Source organism: Ophidiomyces ophidiicola (assembly GCF_022830035.1).
Source record: "Ophidiomyces ophidiicola strain CBS 122913 chromosome Unknown scaffold_1, whole genome shotgun sequence".
Taxonomy (NCBI): domain Eukaryota; kingdom Fungi; phylum Ascomycota; class Eurotiomycetes; order Onygenales; family Onygenaceae; genus Ophidiomyces; species Ophidiomyces ophidiicola.
The window spans coordinates 182,135-200,291 of record NW_026054641.1 but is presented as its reverse complement, the minus strand read 5'-3'; the positions used below and the strand labels follow the sequence as shown (position 1 = coordinate 200,291).

Genomic DNA, 18,157 nt, shown 5'->3' with positions numbered 1-18,157 from the left:
GTTGGGCTCCGCCTGCCTCAGCCGCAGTCACGCAATTCAAGACAAACATATCCAGCCTCAACCAGATGTTCCTACGGCTACGGTAAAACTGCTGCCGACGGTCCTCCCAGAAGCGCTGCTGTAAGCGCCTGGTAGTAGGTCCGACTAGGTTTATCCTGTCGCTACCCTAATGTTGTTTCTATAATAATCCTCTGGTACCCCATACTCCAAGCTATCATAGCCAATCGTCATTGCGACACATGTTCACAATGTGATCGACTCCACTGTGAAACCTTGATCTTCATCTGCTTCGGCCTAAAATTCCGGGCTGGAGAAGTTTGAATCCCTCTTTTGAAGATGTTAACGATCCTCTCTCTTTCCGGATATCTGTTTAACAAATCTGTCATTCCTGTGTCAAACTCTCCAAGAGCGCACTGGCATACCGTTCTCGTTTCGGTTTTGCTGCATCCTCGGTTACTGTTTTTTATCTATCTCGAATTGCACGATGGTGCTTTCCCCCTGGAATCGATCCCTAGAACAAACACCTGCGGACCCTATCAAGTCACGTCGTTCGCCGCTAACACGGCGTGTACTTTATCCCCTTCTATACTTTACAATCCTCATCTTCCTAATTCTCGTTGAAATCGGAAATGTTAGCAACAGAGTTGTACTCCGAGACATCTATTTTCTCAAAATTGATCTTTCGGAAATTATACCTCGTTCTGTACCCGATGCACTCCTCATCAACAGCATTGCCCGTAGCATTGGTCTCCACGACTTTTACCAAGTTGGGCTGTGGAGTTTCTGCGAAGGATATGAAGATGGCACGGGAATTACCGCTTGCTCGAAACCAAAAACACTGTACTTTTTCAATCCTGTAGAAATCCTGCTGAACGAGTTACTTGCAGGAGCAACTAGTATGGATATACCTTAAGCAAGCCCAAATGGCCGTAATAATAATAATCACTGATAAATGATCAATAGTTGCACTGCCTGCCGGGGTAACGAGAGCCCTCGAAATCGCTCGCGTGGCCTCACACTGGATGTTCGGTCTTTTCCTCATGGCTTCCGTCCTCGCTTTCTTCTGTATTTTTGTGACACCGTTCTCCCTCTCCCCTAATACTCCGATGCCCTCCTCCCCAACAGGCAAGAATACACATATCGGCAAAAAGAGATACCTGTTTCCTCTTACGATCCTCACGTTCGCCACATTCTTAACCACTATTGCAGCTAGTGTTTTAGCCACCGCAATGTTCACTATCTTTAAAATTGTTTTTGAGAAAAACCAAGCCGACCTGAATATTCATGCTAACCTTGGAGTGAGGATGCTAGCTTTTATGTGGATTGCAACAGGTCTATCAGCCATTGGGTTCATATTTCATTCGGCGAGTTTATGTGCCTGTTGTTGCTGTTGCTGCTGCATCACAGGGAGGAAACAGTATGTCGGACCGGACGGGGATGAGAGAAGAGAGAAGAATTTTTTTGACAGGAGGAGAGGGAACATGTCATCTTCCAATGATATTTCAAGCGGTGGCGAAAGAGTTGGAGATACTAGACGCAGGCCTCATGGTTGGAGTAGGATAAGGATTGTGACATAGGGTAACCGGCTGCTGTGAGCCCGTAAAAGTTGATATAACTACATGATAAATTCTAGGGGAGTCTGGAGTTGAGAGATAACACGAGGTTATGTCAGGCATGTGCTACATACATACATACGAAGAGGCCGTTACTAACATGCAAGGAGGGGTATCATACACATACAAAAAAAAATTGAATACCACCATCCACAGCATAAATTTCAGAAACAAAAATCCTCCATCAAAGCCACATGTGTTAAACACTTCAAAACATCACATCATTTTCCTGCAGTGAAACCATACTCCATGCAATGATATTAACTACTTTGCAATTCAGATAACCGATGCTTATGCTGCTCACACTGAAGCTTCAAGGTCCTGCTCTAACATTCTTGCAAATTCGTCATCGTCATTCATATCCACAGGAGTGACGTCGGTGCAATTGACTTCCGATACAATATTTGCTCCTTGCACGCTCAATCCTCTAGGGCCGGGGTTGTAAATTCCTTTGGTCTGTGTAGGCTCGTTGCTTTCGTCATTCTTGTTGCCTTCAATGTTGCACCTGGTAGTTGCTGAAATCGGCGGAGAGTTGTTAGGATGGGGTAAAAAAGGCCCTCTATTTTGGTGCGTGACAGCTTCATTGTTGGCCCCGTGCTTTTTGTTGACTTTAGGCTTCGTGGCCATTGAGGTAGGAACCGGGTTCGATAGACCGTAGGGTTGCTGTGGAAGTGGAGCGGTTAAAGAATTCGTGAAGCGCTGGTGCATATGATTGTTGTTTCCTAGCCAGCGGTATTCCTTTTTACGCATTGAGCTAATAAGTTCCTTTTGAGCTGCTGGGGGTTCTGGTGAGCAGGAATAACGGACGCCCGACTTTTCGGGTTGTTTTGCTGCTAGACTGGAGGAATCATTGACAGTCAAATCGATTGCGGCAGGAGTTGTTGGAGAAGAGGAAGCTGGTGTCATAGGTATAGTGGCATTATTTTGAGGGTGACTAGCCATGGTTTGTGGGTTTTGAGTGCAAAAGTATGGCTGGCCAGGAGTGTGCAGGCTAGCTAGTTGCGGATTAGAAGCTATTGCCATCGGGCTTAGCTGGGAAACTCGTTGAAGTTGAGTTTGCATGTCGTGTGCAAATCGTCGCAGCTGATGAAACTGTGTGCACATCTGGTTGTAAGATTGAGCCACAGCCGTGTATTGTTTCTTCCAAAAAGTCGCCTCTTCTTTGGCCTGAGTTTCCCGTTTTCGAGCATCCGTTGCAGCTCGCTTTCGATGTTTAAGTTCATCTTTCAACATCTGCAGCTGGCTCTTCTTTGTCACCGGGTCAATATGAGTATACACTTGAAGCTCTTTCGAAAATTTGTCGCGTTCAGATGAGCAAAGACGCAACTTTTTACGACACTCCTCTAAACTCGTGGCGACCTCGCTGTCTGATGCCTTGATAAATTTAACGTGAAGATATGGAGAAGATGGAAGGTAGCCTAGATCTCCTCCAGGTTTGGGGTATGGGGAAATGTATTTTGGAGGCTGACGAAAGGACCATGCAGCTTCTCGATATTGAGTTACAAGAAGGTCCGACTCCGTGATTTGACACACTTTTTTTATGTGCTCAGATATAGAGTTATTCGTTTTGTCGGGTGGGCATGGAAATACAAACGGAAATGGCAGAGGTGAAGTGGCCTTCGGGTTCACCAGCTGGTTTGGTGTTGTCGTGCTGTCATGGTCGTCGAAAAGGGAATCGATCGAGGACTCACGTCGTGAGCTAGTCGTATCTAAATCTGTTGGGAGAGAAGGAGTCATTGTATTGGGGCTGAATGGGGGCAATGACAGTGCCACGGAGTTTGTCCGGCTGGTGTTGGTAACGTCCCTCGTTTCAACAGAAAGAGCAACAAATCCAGATGTCGAACTCGAACCTGAGGATAGAGTAGCATCCTTAAGTGTCGAAGTGGATTGAGCTTGTGGGGTATTCCCCTGCAGACCGGGTGCTGAACTTGCAGCATTGCTAGAAAAATATCTCCTAGCATCCGGCAAAGAAAGATTTTGAATCTGAGCAGAAGCTGCAGTATGATGACCGGCAGAATTGCGAAAACAGGGTCTTTTCGGGCCGTGATCAATACCTTGGTTAAAGTGGTTAGAGTTCTCCCCGCTGTTCCCAAAACCACAATCATGAGCTGTGCGTTTCATCACATCTCCCGTCGTGGGCATCGGAGCTATTGGTCGGTATCCAGCAAGACAACTTGCAGATGTTTTTGGCTCGGCATTCGCGGGGGATGGACGATGCTCTTCCGACACGACGTCTGGACGCTGTGTGTCGGCGATTTCGATAGCTGGGCTAGTGTTGCTAGGTTCGGAGTCCCGACGAAGATGATTCTGCAAAACCGGCGTGTCAGAGGCCCCGAAATCATGAAAGAACTGGTCGATCCCGTTCAGATCTACATCATGATCTATTGGCAAGTCAAGGAAGTCACCCAGATCTCCGAGGCCCTGCAGATCAAGCTGCAGGTCTTGAAGGTGGTTTCGATCCTGCTGAAGCTGTGACCCGGGGGGAGGTGTAAGCCCCAGACCATGACCCATAACAGGCTGCGAAGAAGAGGATTCAGAATTGTTTTGAGGAGTGGGCTGATTCAAGCCTGGCAAAGAAGCATAAATACCTTCTGAGGGTGCAGTTGGAGAGTCCATCCTGGTATGTCCAAGACGGATGTACAACTGTTGAGGCAGCCTGACTGAGCAAACTGCTAGTGATTTCGATCCAGTGAAAGGCTGGGTTTTAAGTGCCGGAACCCAACAGCACTATGCTGATGAAATTTCCGGCAGGGTGAAGGAAGAACAGGGAAAAGCCAGGCAAAAAAAATGGCCAGCTGCAATCCAAGCATTCACCATGAATGTCAGACTGACAGGGACAGTGTTGAGGACACAAGAATAGTCATTGTTCATCAAGTAGACTCCCATCACAAGTGCCCTTCATACTTCACGTCATTCAGAGAATTTGCTGAACAAACATTCATTTAAGCGGTGGTCCGTGCGTGTTAGACTTTGTTTGCAAAACTTAGCTATATCAAGACTAGCTCAGCACACATCTTATCACGTGCCATAATACTTACATAATCACTCTTATCGATTGTGGAGCACGGAGGAACATATTTGCTTTGTTTGCCTTCGTTGCATCCAAATACCTCCAGAGCAGCAACTCGACACAACTTTGTTAGCTTTTATATAATACTGACTCAAATTATATCCAGTAGCCGACCCATTTCAATATGAGTGTCATACTTTGCACTGGTTAGTTCTCCCCTGGTCCTTGGGATTGGAACAGTAGCTAACAGGGGCATTCGTCTTTAGCTGGCTATGACCACACTATTCGGTAGACACCTACCCCTACCAATGAAGATATAAATCTAACCTGTCCGGCTTTTAGATTTTGGGAAGCACTTTCTGGAATATGTTCTAGAACAATACAGCACCCTGCATCCCAAGTCAACCGGCTATGTATAACTCCCGACAAGCGATATGTTGCTGCAGCCGGACATCACAGCGTAAACCTCTATGACATCAAGACTAATATGACGGAGGCTGTCATGACATTTGAGGGCCATACAAATAATGTGACAGGTGTTGCATTTCACTGCGAAGGGAAGTGGATGGTCACTAGCTCTGAAGATGGCACGGTGAAAGTTTGGGAGACTAGAACAGGGTCGCTGCAGAGGAACTATAGCCATAAATCGCCAGTTAATGATGTTGTTATTCATCCCAACCAAGGAGAACTAATCAGTTGCGATTTATCGGGGGCAATCAGAGTCTGGGATTTGGGTGAGAATCGATGTAGCCATCAATTAATACCAGAAGAGGACGTATCTGTTGCTAGTGTAAGTGTTGCTAGCGATGGATCACTACTTTGCGCGGGTAATAATAAGGTATGTACTCTTCTCGGACTGTTATCAATTTTTATGCCAATATCTATATAGGGAAATGTTTATCTATGGCGTATGGTGCAGGACCGCGATATTACCAATATCGTCCCCATTGCAACCTTCCAAGCTCACAAAGATTATATCACGAAAGTTTTACTATCTCCTGATGTCAGACATCTCGCTACATGCTCTGCGGATCACACTGCCAAAATCTGGAACCTGGACCCTGACTATGTCCCAAAGAAACCAATCATAGGCGCTCCTCCAGGGAGTGAATTCCATGCGCTTAATTCCAACCATACTTCGTCGAATGGTCAAACATCCACGCAAAATGGCCAACCAAATACATATCGAAGTCCATTAGCCAACGGCATTTCCGGCTCTCGCGCCAATCCCCACACCGTCGTAGATACCTCATTACAATACAACCCAAGCCCGGATACCTCTGAACAGCCCACTACATCATACCGAAGACAGAGCAATGGAGATTGGACCGAAATTGATTCACCTAACAGCAACTCTATGACGATGCCTGGCAACCCCCCCTTGGACCCAGTTTCGGGTACTCTCTGGCTCGAAACGATCTTGGCTGTACATCAACGCTGGGTATGGGACTGTGCATTCTCGGCTGATTCGGCATATCTCGTCACAGTTTGCAGTGACCACTATGCACGCTTGTGGGAGCTGGCGTCTGGCCAGATCATTCGGCAATATAGTGGCCATCATCGTGGAGCAGTATGCGTTGCATTGAATGATTATTCAGAGCCGCGGTGATTATCTTTGTGTGTTATTTTTCTTTCCTGGAAACACCACATTACCGTTCTCTTCTAATATGATATTGCTTTCTTCGACACCATTAACTTCAAACATGTATGCTGTTACGAGCTAGTTCATGGCTACTAAGCTTTCCCTACCACAATATTACGAATAAGTATGAAGCGCTGGGGGTATTGTAAAGGGTGACAAGCAGGGACATACTCGGAGGGCACATTTACAGATGAAGTTCAAGAAGAATGGCACATGAAATATTTATCTTTCATTGTGAAGTATGAGGACAATGCATATTGGAACCTATTTCGATACTTTTCAATTACCAAAGGAATTTGAAGATATGGAAGGCAATCGAATGTGCCCTAGACATAGGGTCTGGAAGCGGCAAGGTAGAGAGCAAAGAGACATGGGGAGGGGCGTGAGACATTAACAGATGGAGAGACCTTGGATCGAATGAATTTGCTATCTATGGGCAATGATACATAAGGTGGATTTTCAGATCAAGGACGTTACGCGCTGAGATTCTCAAATGCCCAAAACTGCTTCGATTTTAGTACACACAGCGCAGAAGGCCTTTTGTTAGGGTCGCATTCCAACATGAGACGAAGAAGATCCCTCAATTGTTGTGGCATCTCCACTTTTCTTGTCTCCTCCTCAAACATCAAGATTGCTTGCAGGTCCTCTGCCCCTTCAGATCCATCGGCGAATTCCGCGGCATATTCGACAGCAAGTTTGAGAGTGGAACGCTCAACCTCATCAGGATGCGGAATATTCCATCCAGGAAAGAGCCGTTTGATCTTTGCCATTGACCAGGCATTATCAATGTAAGGGGAAGGGCTGCCTGCGCACCCAGAATACCAGGCATTATCCACGAAAGTGTCATTGCTCCAATTGCCCAAACTGGCGCCGGTCCAGTACACGCGTGGCCAAGAAAGATTTCAGGGGCACGCATGGCAAGCGGCTGGGCATTAATTCGACCTCCAGAAGGAAAAACTACGTATAGGGTCGTTAGGAAAGTGTGTTGTATTTACAGAACTATACTTACCAAGCCCTAAGTCTCCTACTTTGGCCTTGACAGAGCCAGTATTAATTCCAGAAACCAAGATGTTGCCAGGTTTGTAATCTAGGATGATAAGTAAATGATATCTCTTTTAAGGGCAGTTACTATACCTGTGTTCACTAATTTTTGACCGTCTAGAATGACGCAACTCCTCAATGCTGCCTTCAGGAACTTCTTAATAAGTTCATAGCTGTCCAAATTAGGCTGGTATTTGATCTCCATAAGAGTAGTGTCTAGCCACTCCAAAGCAAGGGTGCTCTCATTAATCGCATCTTACAGTCGTCGAAAGCATGCGGCTGAGTTGACACAGTCCAGACGATACATATTATGTTCGCGGCTCAGGTTTCCCTGGGCATCTGCATTGTCAGGCGAAGGTACTTTGATGACGGCCCTGGAAACAGAGTCAGTGTCGGATTCTTGTGCGGTTAATGAAACATAGCCAACCATTTGGGAGGAGACTCGGTAGTGTTCCTATGTGGAAGGACCTCAGCTTTGAAGATGGTAGACGTGTGCGTACTATCTCCCTTGACAGCTTTGAGGATGCGGTAGTTCCAACGGTTGCCTTGAAGAATTTGTCCGGGATTCAGAGCAGAATTGGCTCTTGTGAGCATTGGTTTTGTGGCGAAGAGGCTTGAAGGACGAACAATTGAGAACATTGTTGAGATTGTAAAATGGAAGGAGAGGGTAAATGGATATAAAGTGTGATAGAAGATGATTCCAGTTTGTTTCGGCTTTGAAACAGACAAAGGTTAGGTCACTTCTAATCAATCATCTTGATTTATGCACCCTGGAATAAGAATGGATATGTAAGTGAGTTGCTTTGTGTATACATATATATATACACATATACAGGGTAGTTCCACTATTGTCTCTTTTAGCTGCAGTAGAACGACACAGTACCAGCCAGTCATCTAAAAGGATGACCACACTTAACTACATAACTAACTGTAAGGGCCCTAGCTAGCGAAGTGTTCACTGGCGGACATTCAGGCCTACTCACTTTATTATTGAATATGCTGTTAGGTTTCCCAAACCTGATAGGATGTGGTTATGGTGAAAATACTTCATGCTATGCTCTCAGTGCCAAACAGCTTTTGCTTATAGAATTACAGTAAGTGCACTTAGTAATGAGCGGAGTCAGCAAGGCTCGTGATCAAAAACTTTACCATAATTATCCACAACGAATATATACTTTTTGAACAGGTCAAGCTATCATGGCCACCAGTATCTATCGACTTTATAGGGAGATTCAAGTCCCTAAACCAACCCAATAATCTAAGAAAAAAATAACAAAAATCATGCAATCTGACAGATTCTTGCTCAAACACCAAACCAAACCACATTTAATACCAAATCTAACCCTTTATCTGCCCCATTGGGGTATTTATAGGTCCACATCCCATCCCGCTTGACGTCCCAGTAGGCGCCGGAAGCGGCGTGCATGCCCCGGCGGCCAGTTTCCTCGACGGAGCTTGGCTTTGCGCCAGATTCGTGTGTGAGGCCTTGCTGGATAATAGTGCAGTTGACGTTAAAACGGTAAGATAGCTTTTGGGGTTCTGAGGGAGGAGTGGTGGTGGTGGTGCTGCTGCTGTCGGGTGACGAAGTGGTTGCTGATATGAGGGTTTGGAGAACTTGGTTCTACATGATGCATTAGCCGTTGCCTGCCGAATTCTCGGATACGCAGATAAGCGGGAAGGGATATCGTACAATGATTTTAGAGCTCCAGTCGCTGACCTTTTCGTGATCGTAGGATTCGATATCTGCTAAGACTTTGTCGCATGTCTGGGCGCGTGGTCAGCGTTGTTCGTAAGTGGGGTATCTGCTAGTGAGGGGAAAATATTCTTTCATACCTCTGTGGCGATTTTAGCCAAGTCGTCTATTGGAACGGGCTGGAGTTGGGAAACCATGACGATTAGTTACGAAGACGCCGAACGGGATGGATGCTGGGCATATACTAACACAATTATTTTGCGCAGCTTCAAGTGACATATTGGAGGAGATTAGCTCGACAGAGCAGAGGTAATTAGGAAAAGAGTCGGGGTGATAATTCTGGCTGACGCGGTGTGATTCGGTGTGAGGTCTAGCCAGCACAGCAAAACAAAGCTGTTTGATTCGACACTGGTGTCAGTGACGTCGTGTTGCCTGGACAGTTACTAGCGGCGGGTTGGCGTGTTACATAAGCAGAACCAAAGTTCGGTGTGTTTATCCAAAATACGAGCTAGTGGACAATTTACTTAGCACAGATTGTTCGATATTGGCTAGACTCGATTCTACGGAAGATGGCCGCGGCAGACGGAGATTGCAGCACGGGGCCGTCTGTGTGCTCGGCCGGGAGCTACTACTATATGGCTAGGATGGTTCTTTGTTGTGCGAGCTCGCTGCATACACCGACCAGGGCCGCGCTCCGAGATCCGACTGGGGAAGGGCCTGCAATGGCCCCCGTTGCAGCTGCACCACACACCGCGCCAAGACCGGCTACGAATCCAGACTGAACGGGCGCTGCAAGTCCGGGAATGTGATCACGCGGTCTGGGGCAGCGAGCGGAAGGAGACGAACGCGACCGCCGGCTACAGGCCCGTTCCCGAAGCGAGCGCAGCTGCATTGGGCGGCCTGCAGCCGCGAATTTCGGACGGCAGACAGGGTAAGATAGTGTACGGGTGCCGTAAATTACCTTTTCGCGCCCCTCTAGCGGCGGGTAAGATTGGTACCAACCAGAGCGCCGCCTGTCCCCCACGTGAGAAAAACACGCAGACGGTGGCGACCGGCAGAAAGAGCTGTGTGGCAAGCCCGCCAAGTGGGCACCAGAGTCGGCGGTCTTGGTTACATCTCGCTGCGCTCGAGTGTCCAGGCCTCGACAAGGTCAAACACTAGAAGGCCGTTCGAGTTTTCTCTTCCTCTCAGGAACCGGCGCGCTTGTTGTTTTCTGGATCTTCGTGCACTGACTGCTCGGGTTCCTGGAAGCTGTGCCTTCGGCCAACCTCATTCCTTCCGATATCGTTCCCGCAGCTCCTCCATGCCATTTTTCTGATTGCTCGAACCTCTCGACAGTTCCCACCCCCTCTCCTCTCCTTATACAGCCCACCATGTCCAGCCAACCGCTCCTCCAATCTGCTCCAGGTCAGTTACCTCCCCTACTACTTCTTCCAACGGTCTACTCACTCCATCCCAAAGGCAAGCGCATCGCCCTCCCTACCCGAGTCGAGCCCAAAGTCTTCTTTGCCAACGAGCGTACCTTCCTCTCATGGCTCAATTTTACCATCATTCTCGGCGGCCTCGCCCTCGGCCTGCTCAACTTCGGTGACCGCGTCGGCCAGATCAGCGCTGCGTGCTTCACCTTCGTCGCTATGGCCGCCATGATCTATGCTTTAGCAACGTTCCACTGGCGAGCGACGAGCATACGAAAACGTGGACAGAGCGGGTTTGACGATCGGTTCGGACCCACGGTGTTGACGCTGGCATTGCTGGCGGCGGTGATTGTCAATTTCACACTGAGGATGAAAGATGGATCGCCGTAGGTTCGGGTAGGGTATGTTGTGTGGTTGCGTGATTGTTACTCAGGTTACCTGTGGCTGTGCCTGAAAAGTCGTTATCTATTTGTGGGGAAACTGATCATCTTTGGTCATTTCTGGATTTGGTTCTTTTTGGGCAATGGTTCTTCTTGCGACTGATGCCAACTGGCGTGAGTCAGTCATACTTGGGCTATTTAATTGTGCTGTTACTTCCAGCCGGCGTTTCGCTAATGCCGTCGAGTTATTTAACCTGATGTCTGTTACTGTGAATATCTGACGCTTAATGTCTATATCATGCCTACTTGGACAACCATGTCTCTCGAATATACAATGTGCACCATGATTTAAACTCATTGAATAACGGGTATGAAACTCGGGATTGCTAGCGCGAGAGATTAGTTACATCGATCAGGACATCCTCCTTGCATTCTCACCGTAACAACTAGTTGGCCAAAGCGACGCTGCGTCCTGACGACATCACGCAGAGGCTTGCGTGACTCCATACTGCTATAATCCTCCGTCCTTAGCAAAACAGCTCCAACAAGCCAGTTCTCGTATTACATGAGATTTGGCACTGGATAAACCCCCCGCCGTGCTATCAGCTATCAGAGGCTGCCTGATATTTGATATTCCAATATTGAATCCAAGAGGCTCTTCGTAGGGTTTGAGGTAAGTTTACGCCCAGCCCGTCCGCGCCCGGTACTAGCGTCATTCACTTGAAACACCATACCAATAATACCGTAGCCCGACCCTAAAAACCCGCGCTGGGGCCACTGGATAGTAATATTTCGCGTATGATACAGTTATAGGCATCCGCTCATTTCCGCCTCACCATGACAGGAGCCGCCGAGGACATCGCTGGATGGCTGGCTGCTGCCTGCTGCCTGCGCTGCTGGGCGGGTCCATGACTTGGATCTCTGCGAGCTGCGCCCCAGTGCAAGCCTGCACCCCGAACGCGCCGTCTTTGCAGTGGAGCGCGATCCCGCGCCGGCTCTAAAAGCTTCTGCCCACTGCCTGGATCCGCGGGCTGAAGCCAAGTTAGGTTACTCAGCCATCCGCCGCCATTTCGCTTTCGCCGTGCCTGGGCCGGCAACACCAAGCCCATTTCGCAGACGTCACCCCCTCAGCGACCACAACAACACACATCGCCTACGCGCCCTTGACCTTCCTTTTCTTCGAGAGTTGATATCGCCGAGACTTACGACACGTCTACTGGCTAAGACCGGCCGTCTCCACAGCGCTAGTGAACTCCGGCTTAACTATTTGTCTCAGCCCGATCGACTGCCTGGACCTGACACTTGCCTGCCGACAAAAGCGACTCTCGTGTCGTTTCTCATCGACAATCTCACAAACGTTGTCGCCTTGTCGACTCCTCCACGTTAAACGACAACTCGAACACACTCGATCGCTCTGGGATCGCGCGCGCGGGGCCTCGTCGCCACTCCTCACTCCGCTCTCCACCCCCTGCAGCCTGACGACGTCACCTCCTCCCCTGAATTGCCTGAAGTCACCTCTCAGCGCAGGACGCGATCTGGCGCCGACTTCGCGAATTTACCCCATGCGCTGCCACACCGGACCGGCGGCAGTGACACTGCGACCCTAGACAGGCGGTTGAACCAGCTCGTTGGGCACTCTTCAGTCTTGTTTGATGACGTCTCACCAGCAACAAAGAAACACAGCCCAGCACATGGAATGTTCCGTCTGATTCCTTGGTCTATAGGGGGCAACAAGGCAGTTGCAGAAGAGGTGAAGATGTTGGCTGTGCCGCAACAGACGCCGTCCAATGTGATGGGTGCTGCGTTACACAAGTTCAAGCGGAAGCGGGCGGATTCTAGTGAATTGGGGCCTGCTCGTGGCGAAAATGGGGTATTGTCATCGATAGTGAAGCCAGAATGCCTCCAGCAGCACCCCAACCCTACCCTATGCGCCCCAGAAGTACCGCACCTCCCTGACACCCCGGACGCGACCCCTGCTACAAGCCTGGCGCTTACCCATGAGGAGATAAAGAGCTCTATGGAAGCGGATTACGGTCAGCACGACGGAGACATTGCCAAAGGAAATTCCCCAACAAACGACGGGGCGGAGGATCACCGAAGAAGTGCGACGCTGGAAACAATGGACCCGGGAGCTTTGCGCGAGATTCTGGAGACACAACTCAGTCTGGAGGTCCTCCTGAAGCATAATGAACTACGGCTTATTGATCAAGAGATCGCAAAATGTCAGATTGCTTTGGAACAGCTTCGTCGCTGTTCAGAAATTCCTTATCCCGCATCAGCTGTGATCCCGTTCGCGCAGGATGTCAGTAAAGGAACCGGGTTTGCGGTACCACTCCCAGGGAATAGTCGACAAGCAACATCACCCGCCCCATGGGGAGTCACGAATGGCCCTTATAGCCGACATTATGCAAGATGGCTGTTACCAGATCCCCGTTTTGATGGTGGTGACCCTGAATCTGCTGTTTATGGAGCAGGAGCGGGCATCCCAGAAGGCCGCGCGACGCGTGGATCATGGGCTGATGGGACGCCACGAACCCAGCGTAGCACTGCTGGAGCAAAATTACAAGCTCTGTCGAGTGGCTACCCCCCACCTAAAGATAAAGCTGGCCCCATGATCATGAAACGAAAGTCTGATGGAAAAATGGTCAAATTAGTTTGTCTCGATTGTCGAAGGGACAACTTTTCGAGCACCCAAGGTTTTATTAACCATTGTCGGATAGCTCATAATCGCAGCTTTGCAAGTCATGATGCAGCAGCCGCGGCGTCAGGGGAGCCGGTGGAGGTTGACGAGTCGGGCGCAGTGATAGGTGGAAACAACGAAACTACTTCGAATTCACCGCCTGGATTTGTTCATCCTCTAATTCGGTCCGCTCGCGTCCTGAATTCGCCTGTGAAGGATGCTATGCAGAAGCGGACTCCTGTAAGAGCTATGCGTGAAAATAAATCTACAATGCTTAAACTAGAGGACGGTTCAACAACATCGGTGTCCATAACCCCTCAACCCAGACTACGCGACTTGCCAACGTCTCCAGATTTCATAGCCTCTCCACAAACACCGCACCTCTCTGCACTTATGCAAAGGCGTGGCGTTGGCTTGGATCTTCTTCACCTTGTGGACGACGCTTTGACAAAAACGGACTTAGATGCTTATCTTTCAGATGAGGAAGGCGATGGGGACCTTATGGATGTGGACGCGCAGCCTACAACTGAAGCGGCACAGCATCAGTTCCGAAGCACTCGTCTTCCTGCTCGGACCGTGGCTTTGTCGCCACCAGTCCCGTGCGCAAACGGCCGAAAGGGCTCTGATAAAGGATCCCGGCCCGTTCCCTCCCCCGCACCGCTCAGACCCGCATCAGGTGCAGAAACGTACGATGGGACTTATGTGCCCGCCGCTGCGGCCAGAATTAGCCCTCGAAGTGACCAGTCCCAGCTGGCAGATGGAGATATTGAGATGATAGATTCCCATTCCCCCAACAATGTCGAATCAAACCAGGCTCCCAGTTTAGTTAGCGATGACGACGAATACGAAGCTCACTCCGAGTCTGAAGTCCCCAATAGCCCAAGCGCCTCTGAGTCCGGACATGATGATATTTCCTTTGGCAATATTGCTGTGCAAGATGGATTTGATGCTAATGGAGATGGTTCGACGGCATCAACGGCGCCCGTGCATTATTCTGAACCAAAGAAGCGTCAACTATCAGCTGTATCAAGACCGCCCGCTGGCAGCCCCGTCAAACCCGTCAAGAAGGGGTCTATCAGGCGTAATCGCCCAAATGGCCGGCTGGACGGAGATAAGAAAGCTGAAGAACAAAAACGTGTCACTTTTGTTTCTCCCCCCGCCTCTCCTATTAAAAATAAAAAGGCCAGTGGTGGTAAAAAGCAACGAAAAAAATAAGTTGATTTTCATGCTATCTTCCTTTCCCAACACACGACCCTTCTCCTTGTTGGCGTTTCTTCTCTACTTGTTATTCCCTTTCATTTTCCATTATTTTTCTATTGTAATTTCTCTTTATCCTGGGCTGGTCGGTGGATAACTTATCGGATATTTTATACTTACGGTTTCAAGGGAACTGGACAGGGAAGGTTTTTAAGGCAACGGGCTGCTACACACTTGATTTTGACTTACTTGAGGGTTTTTTTCCCGTGCACCTTCGGGCTCTTGATAATATGTGGTTTTTTTTACTTCTCAAATATGTTTTCCTGTATCTTTCTCTACATCTGCCCCAATGCCTCGAAAGTCGCCACTTTTAGCGTTCACTTTTATTTCTGGCTCGTCGCGTTATCTGCAGGCTTCCCGGCCTTTTTTGTTAGATTATCTGAGGAATTTGGGTTTCATTCTTATGAAGATTGTTATGACTGGATTGTCCAAATCTGCTTATGCTTGTGCTTGAGTCTGTGTTTCATTCTTGCAAATGGATTCGGGAACCATAAGAACCCGATGAACGAGTTTTCTTCTATAAAAGAATTCTGGGGTGTTTACTTGTCTCGTACTCTAATAATACATACATCTATGCTCCGTACTCTGAACGTCTTTTACTAGGAAAGCAACAGCCATCAACTGTTTCGTCATCGACTGTCAGCTTTAGTTTTATCTTGGCGATTCCACTCACGTGCTGGAGCGTCATTGCCCAGACAAACCACGAAGGCAGCTCTTTAATTTGTCCCGCATCACGGTCTTTCTTCTGATTGATTGCGACTTGGGATTGAAGGGATTTGGGAATGGGCTGTTAATGGTGTTGGTAGCCGTTGATTTGAAGAAACATGACCGCTCGTTTGTTGTTGGTCATTGGTGACCTATTTATACCCGATAGAGCTCCGGTATGTCCTCGAGAGAAATAGCTGCATGGCGACTTGGGGGTGGTATACTAATAGGGCTTCGAAATTGATATAGGATTTACCTGCTAAAGTATGATATATGTCTAGTTCCCAGGCTTGATTTCACCACCCCAGTCCCGCACCCGCAACACAGTGCCCTTCTCTATCAAAGCTAATATCGCCTGCCTGTCTAGTTCAAAAAGCTCCTTACTCCAGGTAAAATTGGTCAAACCCTCTGCCTCGGCAATCTAACAGACCGCGACACCTTTGAATTCCTGCGCCACATCACCCCCGACCTACAGCTCGTCAAAGGTGACTTTGACGTTGATTCGCCCAATCTTCCCCTGTCCAAGGTCGTCACGCACGGCTCGCTACGCATTGGCTTTACGCATGGCCACTCAATCGTGCCGCCAGGGGGCGACCCGGACGCTCTGCTAATTGCTGCAAGACAGATGGATGTGGATGTGTTACTGTGGGGAGGTGGCAAGCACGGGTTCGACGCATTTGAAGCAGAGGGTAAGTTCTTTGTGAATCCGGGGAGCGCGACGGGCGCGTTTTCAACAATGCTGAGCGATGGGACGGAGGAGGCGGTGCCGAGTTTCTGCTTGATGGATGTGAGTTCTTCTCTGTTCGTTTTAAGCTTCTCTTTGTTCTGGTTGTGGTTGCTGTATTACAGACGTGACATTGATGTTTTGAAAGCAAATACACTGACAATCGTCTCTGTCATAATAGGTACAAGGCGATGTGCTGGTGCTATATGTCTACCAGTTACGAACTGATGATCAGGGCACAGAAACGGTGTCTGTGGAGAAGATGTCGTATCGGAAAATGAGTACTCAGGCAGCTTAGTTTGTTATAGCTCTTACACTCATCCTAGTTTTTTGCTCTATGGTCTCTGGGCCTTCTTTTTTTCTAGACTTGTACATATATACATAGCGGAGTATCGGTGCATGGGGCTATTTTAAGCATTCATGGTTCAAGCACGACTGCAAGGGTTCAGAAAAAAAGCGAAGCTTCCCTCGCCCAAACACGGAATTGTAAATTTTCCGTGTAACTATCCAAGCCCTGGCGCACAATTCTCCGTAGTTTCTTGAGAGACATTGTCCTGCACCGACGTGTTGAGACGCCGCCAGACGAAGGTTTGTGACCAATTGCCGCCATCCCCGATTTGTACGCACCAGCCAGCCGATCGGTCACTAACCAGCAAGTTTACCACTGCAAACCTTATGAGCAATTCGAAGGCAGAGCATTCCACCTTCACTGCCCCGACGTCTTTCTCCATTGTATAACTACAAGCAATTGATCAAAGCCCTATTTTCACACACCGCTTGCTTTGTCACCTGGCTGTCGCCAGCCGCTCGACCCTTTCTCTGGCCCGACCACGACCCGTCAAACTCCATTTTATACATCATAAGCCCCAACACCTGCACAGCTTACTTGTCTGGAAAAAGATAACCGACCCTCCTTCTCATCTTCGTAACGATGGCTAGCAGCGGAGATATACCAGAGGAACACTTGCACTCGCAGGACAAACCTGGTGATGATGAGGTATGCTCTCTCTGGCCTCTCGCATCCCCTCGCATTCGCGAGACCGGAGTTCCAGCTAACACGCGTCTTTCTTCACCCGTACTTTAGGAAGAAATTGAAGCCATGAAGCGACGAGTCGCTGAGATGGAATCGGAAGCAGCAAAACTTCGCGAAATGCAGGCGTCGCTCGACAAGCAGTCAGAAAACCTACGCGAGGACAAAGAGGACATCGATGCGCGGAGTATCTTTGTGGGCAACGTCGACTATGGAGCCTCGCCGGAAGAAATTCAGGCGCATTTTCAGAGCTGCGGATCGATAAATCGCGTGACTATCTTGTTAGACAAGTTTACAGGACATCCGAAGGGGTGGGTTGAATTATTGATTGCGCGATTGATCATCATTCTTTCTCTTTCTATAATATTTTTTTGCCCCACCGTTCCTGGACTTCGCTTTTATTTTCCGTGCTTATTCCGGGATTGTGATATAATTTTGTCTCTTGTTCCGTCGCCATCGCTGCCTGGCAAGAGATGGATTGCTAATGGTAAACATGCTGCAGGTATGCGTATGTCGAATTCAGTGAGCCCAGTTTGGTAGCGCAAGCGCTCGTCTTGAACGAGAGTCTATTCCGTGGACGGAACTTGAAGGTAAAAACTCTCCGACTCTTGAAAATCTGGATTACCGGCTCAGAACTAATACCTTTATCCTTTGCCAATAGGTCGTTCCAAAGCGCACTAACCTCCCCGGCATGAGCCGTGGCCGTGGCCGCGGTGGACCGCGCGGCGGTCGTGGTTTCGGTGGAGGCTTTGGCGGTCGTGGCGGCGGCAGCGGCTACTACCCTCCTCGCGGATCCTATCGGGGCGGTGGCTACCGTGGCCGGGGTAGAGGCTATGCGCCATACTAGACCACGGCCTCCTTGAGCCGGCTGTATCAGACATCAGGTTGTTCTCCTACTTCTGCCTACAGAAGCGGAAGAGAGGACTACCTAACAAGCCCCTAGTTCTTCCTCAATCGACAGCGATGA

At 48.9% G+C, this 18,157-nt stretch overlaps 8 protein-coding genes across 8 annotated transcripts; 5 read left to right on the top strand and 3 right to left on the bottom strand.

Moving 5' to 3' along the window:
- Nucleotides 1-1,913: 1,913 nt before the first annotated feature.
- On the bottom strand, nt 1,914-4,229 carry LOZ57_000083 (uncharacterized protein; the record flags this gene model as incomplete). The annotated part of the gene is made up of 1 exon (XM_049249191.1): nt 1,914-4,229. The coding sequence occupies one exon, from the start codon at nt 4,227-4,229 to the stop codon at nt 1,914-1,916; it is 2,316 nt and encodes a 771-aa protein (XP_049111385.1).
- A 578-nt stretch (nt 4,230-4,807) lies between these two features.
- Nucleotides 4,808-6,232, top strand: LST8 (TOR complex subunit lst8; the record flags this gene model as incomplete). Its single annotated transcript, XM_049249190.1, has 4 exons — nt 4,808-4,829; nt 4,890-4,911; nt 4,966-5,461; nt 5,513-6,232. The coding sequence occupies 4 exons, from the start codon at nt 4,808-4,810 to the stop codon at nt 6,230-6,232; spliced, it is 1,260 nt and encodes a 419-aa protein (XP_049111384.1).
- A 506-nt stretch (nt 6,233-6,738) lies between these two features.
- On the bottom strand, nt 6,739-7,945 carry LOZ57_000081 (uncharacterized protein; the record flags this gene model as incomplete). The annotated part of the gene is made up of 6 exons (XM_049249189.1): nt 6,739-7,070; nt 7,148-7,222; nt 7,275-7,352; nt 7,400-7,479; nt 7,567-7,680; nt 7,734-7,945. 6 exons carry the CDS (start codon nt 7,943-7,945, stop codon nt 6,739-6,741), a joined length of 891 nt encoding a protein of 296 aa, XP_049111383.1.
- Nucleotides 7,946-8,609: 664 nt separating this feature from the next.
- On the bottom strand, nt 8,610-9,196 carry LOZ57_000080 (uncharacterized protein; the record flags this gene model as incomplete). Its single annotated transcript, XM_049249188.1, has 3 exons — nt 8,610-8,927; nt 8,997-9,071; nt 9,140-9,196. The coding sequence occupies 3 exons, from the start codon at nt 9,194-9,196 to the stop codon at nt 8,610-8,612; spliced, it is 450 nt and encodes a 149-aa protein (XP_049111382.1).
- A 1,176-nt stretch (nt 9,197-10,372) lies between these two features.
- nrf1 (GTPase regulator Nrf1) lies at nt 10,373-10,804 on the top strand (the record flags this gene model as incomplete). Its single annotated transcript, XM_049249187.1, has 2 exons — nt 10,373-10,406; nt 10,461-10,804. The coding sequence occupies 2 exons, from the start codon at nt 10,373-10,375 to the stop codon at nt 10,802-10,804; spliced, it is 378 nt and encodes a 125-aa protein (XP_049111381.1).
- Nucleotides 10,805-12,490: 1,686 nt separating this feature from the next.
- Nucleotides 12,491-14,689, top strand: LOZ57_000078 (uncharacterized protein; the record flags this gene model as incomplete). The annotated part of the gene is made up of 1 exon (XM_049249186.1): nt 12,491-14,689. The coding sequence occupies one exon, from the start codon at nt 12,491-12,493 to the stop codon at nt 14,687-14,689; it is 2,199 nt and encodes a 732-aa protein (XP_049111380.1).
- Nucleotides 14,690-15,555: 866 nt separating this feature from the next.
- vps29 (Vacuolar protein sorting-associated protein 29) lies at nt 15,556-16,458 on the top strand (the record flags this gene model as incomplete). Its single annotated transcript, XM_049249185.1, has 4 exons — nt 15,556-15,612; nt 15,686-15,700; nt 15,804-16,223; nt 16,342-16,458. 4 exons carry the CDS (start codon nt 15,556-15,558, stop codon nt 16,456-16,458), a joined length of 609 nt encoding a protein of 202 aa, XP_049111379.1.
- A 633-nt stretch (nt 16,459-17,091) lies between these two features.
- PAB2 (poly(A) binding protein Pab2) lies at nt 17,092-18,037 on the top strand (the record flags this gene model as incomplete). The annotated part of the gene is made up of 4 exons (XM_049249184.1): nt 17,092-17,157; nt 17,245-17,501; nt 17,693-17,780; nt 17,852-18,037. 4 exons carry the CDS (start codon nt 17,092-17,094, stop codon nt 18,035-18,037), a joined length of 597 nt encoding a protein of 198 aa, XP_049111378.1.
- Between the last annotated feature and the right edge of the window lie 120 nt (nt 18,038-18,157).